General features: G+C 34.1%; 2 protein-coding genes across 2 annotated transcripts; both read right to left on the bottom strand.

Moving 5' to 3' along the window:
* Positions 1–277: 277 nt before the first annotated feature.
* LOC133782652 (uncharacterized) lies at positions 278–3178 on the bottom strand. Its single transcript, XM_062221987.1, has 2 exons — positions 2433–3178; positions 278–1853 (listed from the first exon to the last, which is right to left on the bottom strand). The coding sequence occupies exons 1-2, from the start codon at positions 2687–2689 to the stop codon at positions 467–469; spliced, it is 1644 nt and encodes a 547-aa protein (XP_062077971.1). The 5' UTR covers positions 2690–3178; the 3' UTR covers positions 278–466.
* A 1293-nt stretch (positions 3179–4471) lies between these two features.
* LOC133782658 (DNA-directed RNA polymerase subunit 10-like protein) lies at positions 4472–6197 on the bottom strand. Its single transcript, XM_062221999.1, has 4 exons — positions 6024–6197; positions 5704–5762; positions 5070–5164; positions 4472–4852 (listed from the first exon to the last, which is right to left on the bottom strand). Exons 1-4 carry the CDS (start codon positions 6057–6059, stop codon positions 4827–4829), a joined length of 216 nt encoding a protein of 71 aa, XP_062077983.1. The 5' UTR covers positions 6060–6197; the 3' UTR covers positions 4472–4826.
* Between the last annotated feature and the right edge of the window lie 1143 nt (positions 6198–7340).

The raw sequence follows: 7340 nt of genomic DNA, 5'->3' as shown, positions 1-7340 counted from the left end.
TTAATGAATTTCTATTTCTACAATCATTAAATGTCACTTAAATAATTATCCAAGCAATAAACTCACAAAAGGAAGTAGGTATTTTGTGAGATGTTCAATAAACAAGGAGACCCAAGTTAGTAACCAAAACATGAAATAATTAGTAACAACATCCCATATATGGACAATAGAAGCATTTGACAAAATATTAAGAAGAATAAACGAATTCACAAACAATGGTATTAAAATAAATAAATAAATAAAAAGAAAAGGCTTAACCAGTAACTAACAACATGACTCACTGGGAGGAAAATCACAACTTGGCCGAATTTTCTTATTCACCTCAGATCAGTGTCATGTACAGGCATAACAAATATGGTACATTATGCCTAATGAAACTCAAATGATATGCGAGCTAATAAAAGTGTAAAACACTATCAACTTTTGTTGTCAATGACTTTCATGTATTGCACAAGATAAGAATCATTTAAAAGTTCCATCTTGGAGAGGATGAATGCAGTTGCACCGCGCTTGGCCGGGGTCTGCTAGTTTGCTCCGAGTTGTTTCGCTTCTTCATGATCGAGGAGACAGTCGGGCTGTAATAGTCGTTGCTTCTCTGAGACGTGGCGCCTTGAGAATACATCTTTCTTCCATGGATGAAGCTACTTTGATTTTCAAGCAAAGCCCTGCGAGCCATCGGGTTTTTTTGGACGGTTCCCCACCTATTGTAGCTCACACAGCTTTGGCTCCTGCCAACTTGCTGAAACTTTCCTTCTCTAGGACTAGTATAGTTTCGACTCTCAGCAGTTTCTGCAGAATACATAGTTTCACCCTCGCTGCTATAACCGTTTTGTTGCACCCCAAAATTTTCAACTGGGGACGAGCTAGACTGGACCTCGCTCTGAGCACTGTTAACAGAACCTGTTGAAGCAACTTCAGCATCTGCATCAGGACTGGCTAGTCCTCTATTCTGAATGTGTTCTTCTCTTACTGGATTCTCTGGTTGAAGATCCTTGATCAAATTCTCACCAGAATTTGGGGGCAGCTGTTTAGCTGCAGGCCTAACCATTTTCGGAGGGAAATTGATATCCAAAAGCTGAATTGAAGAAGTTTGTTTTTTCCGAAGAGGAACAGAATTTAACTTTGGGGATTCATAAATTTCTGGAGTAGGAATTCCCTGTATATGCATGGTATGTGAATCTGCAAGGATTTCTTCTTCAACAGTATTTGCTGCAGGAGAACAGCTCGGTCCAGCCTGATCCCTGGCTTTTGAGACGGTGTTAGAAGAAGATGGCGTGCCTTCGTGATCTGCATCTGTTGACTTGAAAACCGGCCTCAGAGTGAAGGAAGCACACGAATGTTCACTCTTCTGGCCCGTGGACATTAATCTTATGATTGGTAATTTGGGTTTGTTAAGATCATCAAGGCTACCTTCCCAGTGCTGATTTAACCAATCACAGATGATGGGAATGGGGATGCCAAATTGCATAGGAAGATCCTTTTTCCATGACGATGAAGACGACGAAGATGTGGATGAGGATTTGTTGGTTGGAGATGTAGCTATTTTCATGGGATCACAGATCATGAAAGCAAGATTTCCTTGTACATCGAATCCGGCTGACCCGGGGCTCCACATTATTCCATCAGTGGACAATTTTATGAGATTGTCAGTGGCTATCACCACCTTCCCTTCACCAACTGTTAACTCCTCTTTGTCTGTGTGGCCTAAAAGGTATACTGCATTGCCCAGATCCAAACTTGGTTTAATACAAGTCTTCAAGAAGTGAAGATGCTGCCCTTGGGCATTTGAATCTCCATCCATGGTATCTAAACCCACTATTGTAAGATCTAAAACAGAGCTGGTGATGAAAAACCTGCAACCAGAAGAAAGAGTAAGACTCTTTCATTAACAAACTGTGTTTGGTTATACTAGTTATTCTACTTAAGACTATCTAGTTAATGAGAAATATCAATTTAATATGATCAATCACAAGCAACCATGAATGGAGATTTAATTTGGGAGAATGGTCCAATCATGATTAGCATCATTACTTCAATTTAAGTCCCAGTAATCACTCTCAAATTAGATCTTTAAGCAATTCAAATTTTCTCAAACACAAAAAGAACATATCCCACAGAGCATCAAATACTGAACTAAACTTTCCATTAATAGCTGAGAAATTGTACTAGAATGATCAAACTAAAAATATCAAACACTTTGAAAACTATCATTCGGGACCCACGAAAGGCGAAAATAGAAAGAACAGATTGTTCCTCCAACGAACCCAATGCAACTAGCTTGCTCACTGGAGATAGATTGCTTCTATTCCTAAAAGAGAACCATGATAAAAGCAGGAAAACCCATATCCAACTTTGTCTTTTTTCCACATAATAAGAGCAACAAAACGAAACCCAAAAGCCATTTTTAAGCAAAGAAATATAAACCCCAATACCTGTGAGGAACGAGATTCGAAGCGACACCATTCTGTAGCCAGATCTCGGCGCTTTCAGCAGCAGTCACTGACGGAATGTTGACATGGGTAGTCAAAAGGAGGTTCCTGTGAATCAAAAAACCAGTACCGGAGATCTCATTTCCGGCACCTGAGATTCTAGCCATCGCCGGAGCCTTGCCAGAAAAAATGGCACCTTTCATTCTCTCCGACTTGCTCACTCCCTTGCAGAAACACCACGATTCTCTCAGACCCACCATTTTAAGCAAAAGCTTGGAGCTTGAAGCAGTAAGGATTCGGCAGCTTCCAGTAATTTCTTTATCACAAATGGCATTATAGTTCCGCTAACACAAACGGGTTTCCATGGATTTTTCTTCTCGAGCAGAAGAAAATGACAGAGAGGAGGAGAGAGAGAGTGTGAGGTAGCAGGAGAACCGTCGAGGTGGTCGTGAAATGAGTAAAGGTTGTGTGGGTTTCGAATGAGCTGGAATTTTGGCCAAAAAGGAAAATTTGTAGAGTCCAAGAATGAGTGAGTGAGAGTATAAGAAAAAGAAAAAACCTTTGCTTGAGAGAAGTGGCAAATATGGGAGAGAGAATCTCTTCATTTACTGTCGGTATAATGGATATTCATACTATTTAAGGATAATTATGCAATTATAATAACTTTTATATTCAAAATTTGATTACTAAAATAGTTGAATGACTGTGAAATGTAGTCAAATTTGATTTTGCTTTTGTTCATGGTAAGAAGACAAGGTAAGCTTTAATAATTGTTTTATGTTTTACTAATTTGCTATCCATGTTTTGAGCCATGGGTAGATTAGAAAAAAAGGCAACTTTGTATTAAAAAAATTTATACTTTTTGAAGACTAGTTCTTTCATATTGGTTAGCGATATACTATAATACTTATTAAATTCAAATAGGTGGAATCCGATATTGAATTGCACCAATAACAATATGTCACTTAGTTGTGCTGTTAGACACCAATAGTGTCATTTAGCAATTCTCTCTTGAAGACCATAACAAAGTAGAATAACTGTGAAATGTAGTCAAATTTGATTTTGTTTATGTTCATGGTAAGAAGACAAGGTAAGCTTTAATAATTGTTTTATGTATTACTAATTTGCTATCTATGTTTTGAGCCGTGGGTAGATTAGAAAAAATGCAACTTTGTATTAAAAAAATTTATACTTTTGAAGACCAATTTTTTTAAATTGGCTAGTGATATCCCATAATACTTATTAAATTTAAATAAGTAAGATCCGATATTGAATTGCACCAATAACAGTATGTCACTTATTTGTGTTGTTGGGCACCAATAATGCCCCTTAACAATTCTCTTTTAAAGACCATATGTTTCTTCAGATTAAAATATGACACTAACAAAGATTGATGCTTTTTATATGCAGGAAAATGGGCATTGCTCATTTAATTATGGACATATAATTCCAAAGATGTTTGACTATGAAGAATTTTGTAACCAGTTTTGAAGTGGGAAACAAGCACAATGCATGTGATTCAATCAATCAATAATTGAAATATTTCGTGTAAGCCATGTGTACAAGGGGCCATGAGAGCTATTGATAATTGTCATAATATCATAAGTTCATAATTCTCAAAATCTAATCACTAACAGAGATAATCATGTTATATTTGGGTACCAAACAAATTACTTAGTTTGACTTGACCCCATATATATATATATACAGATGCAACGATTAAGGGTCTATAATATCATCATAATCATCTGGCTACCTCTTTGTTGAGTATAATAGATTAATCTAAACAATCACAGCAAATCTTCTTTCCTACCCAATAGAAAGCATCTTTGACTTGACCATTTATATAGATGCAAAACAGCTTAGAATAACAAGGTACATGATTATTTGAATTGAGATATTACCAAAAAATCCCATTCAATGATATTGTATTTGCTTGTATGGGATTTTCCAATTAGTAGAATATGATGCAAATAATTTGTACCTTGTCCTGAGGTACATCTCAGAAGAGGGTTCATTTCCAAATTACTAAATGGAAATCATGCTCCAAACAAAATCATAGATTAATGAGGAGCCCACGATGTTCCTAGAGATAAAATTTGGATCATTTACCTGAGAAAAAGTTACAGCAATGATGAAAATAGTCCCATCAAACCTCTATCCACAGTTCATGTAGAGACTTTTCAGACAATTTTCCAAGACTTAGTATTGCTCAGCCCATATACAAGGAACAATTCACCATCAAAACAAAAAAATCCGATAACTGTTTTGCTAATGTAGTACAGCTACAAGTTTAATTGTCTTCCTAACTATCACCACCATTGATTTAAGACCTAAAACTCAGAAGCAGATCCAAAACAACTAACTTCAAGCCCCCTGGAGGGCCTTTAACTTTCATCAACCACCCTCACTTTTGTCCAGAGCTGCAATAGAGTGCAATATTAGAGTAAGATAGATCATCATAGACCCAAAAGAAAAAGTCATGTCTACTAAATCATCCAAAAGAATTCCCAACAAATCTTATAATCTGAAATTTTCCGGTATCCAATCAAACCAACTAGTTAAAATAAGCCCTGAAATATTAAAAAAAACAGAACTTCTCAACTTTTCATATAGAGAATAGAGAGAAAGAGAACTTACTGTTGTAGTTAAGAAGCTTCTCAATGAGATCAACATGGGTCATGAGCATTCGTCTGCAACAGTAACGAACCAAGCCTAATGCATCAAGAGCATCTCTGCACACCAATTATAAAGAGTCACCAATAAAACTTACCCATGTCATGTTAGAGGCAATGTTAGTTAATAGATAGAAGTAGAACAAAACTAAGAATAAGCAACTTCGCCGCACTTGAGAAAAGCAAAATATGAAGCTTGAACATGTATCTCTAAGCTTGTAAACCGGGGAAACCTAAAACATTTTGAAATCTTTAACAAGCCCCACCTTTTTACTTCTGAGGTCAGATTTTGATATGAAACTTGAGCCATCAAGCATTATAACTTAACCCAGATATTTGGAATTAGCACTAGCATCACTAAAAAATTGGTGACTGATCATGACATGGTTAGATTTCATCTAAAAATATATGGTTTTTTACATAGTTTAGTTTCCTCAAATAAGTATAGACGGGCCTTATAAGACTATGCACAAGAAAACCCAAACAGCAATAAAAGAATATTTAAGTGTTTACAATGTTTAATGAATCGTGTTTAGGATATTCTAGCATAACAAGGCTTAATAGAAGTACATATACCATTAACTTCAAATTCTACTCACCCTTCAGAATAATCTGCCTGGAGAAGATCAAGGTAAGTGTCCCACTTGTTCCCAATTACCTAAATCAACCATTTACCCAAAACAAATTAATTAGGATATAAATAAACATATATGGCAAATCTTCTCACCAAGCAATCAAACATAGTTGAACAGAAAATTTCGACTTGAAAAGAAAAGGAAGTAATGGGCATCTTAAATATTGAAACTTTAACGGAATATGAGAAAAAAACATAAACATAAACATAAACCCTATAGAAACCCTAATACATAATGAACTGAAAGTAGTTGAAAGGGGATATAGAATTACAATGGGGAAATACCTTGCCACAAGTGAAGCAACGAACGGGGATAATCATCTTCAACCTATCGACAATCGTTAGAGCGTCTTCTACCTCTCTCTATTTATTGGTCTCAGAGGAGAAAGCTTAAACCTTGACCCTTATTCAACTCAGGATTTTATATGACTTTTTTCTCTCCTATTGATTTGAATTTATTTTAAAAAAAAAAAAAAAAAAAACTCTGTAATTATCAATATGAAACGAAAAGAACTTTTATTCATAGCTCAACTATAAATATATTAAAGTTTTTAGGTTTATAACTTTTTAGCTTGAAATATCACGTGTGTTATTTTATTATCTGTTTAAATATTGTATTTTGATAAATTATTTTTTGAACTTTATATTTTTTAAAATAATTCAAATAGACCCCTAAATCCAATTTTGAATAAAGTTTTTTAAACTAAAATCACAAATAATTTATCAAACTAACAATTCAAAATAAAAATTAAATCATTCTGCCTAAGAACTGTGTTGTTATATTTAATTTTTTGTTTATAAAAAATAAGTTTAGGAGCCTATTTGAACAATTTTACAAAATACAAGGTCCAAAAAATAATTTGTCAAAATACAGGATCCAAATAATTAATAAGGCAAAACAAGGGGTCTAAGAATGTATAAACCCAAATTTTTATTAAAAGTTTAACACTAAATCCTTAACCTAAATGAATAAATTATTAAAATTCAATTGTATAATACCATATAAATATTCTTTTTTATAAATGTATAATTTTATTTGTGTTTTTGTTGTATTAATGGTTATTTTTGTATAATATTTTTGAATAACCGTCGCTTGATTATAAAATCTTTAATAAAATGTGGATCTTTGTTTTGTGTGTCTGAGTGGGGGTCATGATTAGGAGTGGGGGTCATGATTAGAGCTGTAAATACGAGCCGGACTTTTTAGCACGGCATGAAACCGACACGAGCTCGGGAGGCACGAGCACGACATCGCACGAAAGGCACGACACGAATTGAAAATTGGCATGGCACGATAAGGCCGAAGGCACGACACGATAAAAAACCCGATATTTTTACATTAATAATCATAACAAATTTTTATTTGTTAATTATTAATAAATTAAAATGATAATAGAAGTCTTATTTTTCTCAATGTTTATATTTTTTTAATTATATTAATTTATTTTAAGATTTGTGAGTTAAATTTTTTAACATTTATTAGTAGGTATTAAAATTCTAATAATTATTTTTGATATAATTTTGTGTAAAATATTGTTAAAAATATATAAAAATATCTAAAATTATAATTCAAACGAATAAATGTATTTGGTTTGGTGGTAA

This window comes from Humulus lupulus, chromosome 1, assembly GCF_963169125.1.
Source record: "Humulus lupulus chromosome 1, drHumLupu1.1, whole genome shotgun sequence".
NCBI classification, from domain to species: Eukaryota; Viridiplantae; Streptophyta; class Magnoliopsida; order Rosales; family Cannabaceae; genus Humulus; species Humulus lupulus.
Note: the sequence above shows the minus strand (reverse complement) of the source record. Positions and strands in the feature narration are given on the sequence as shown.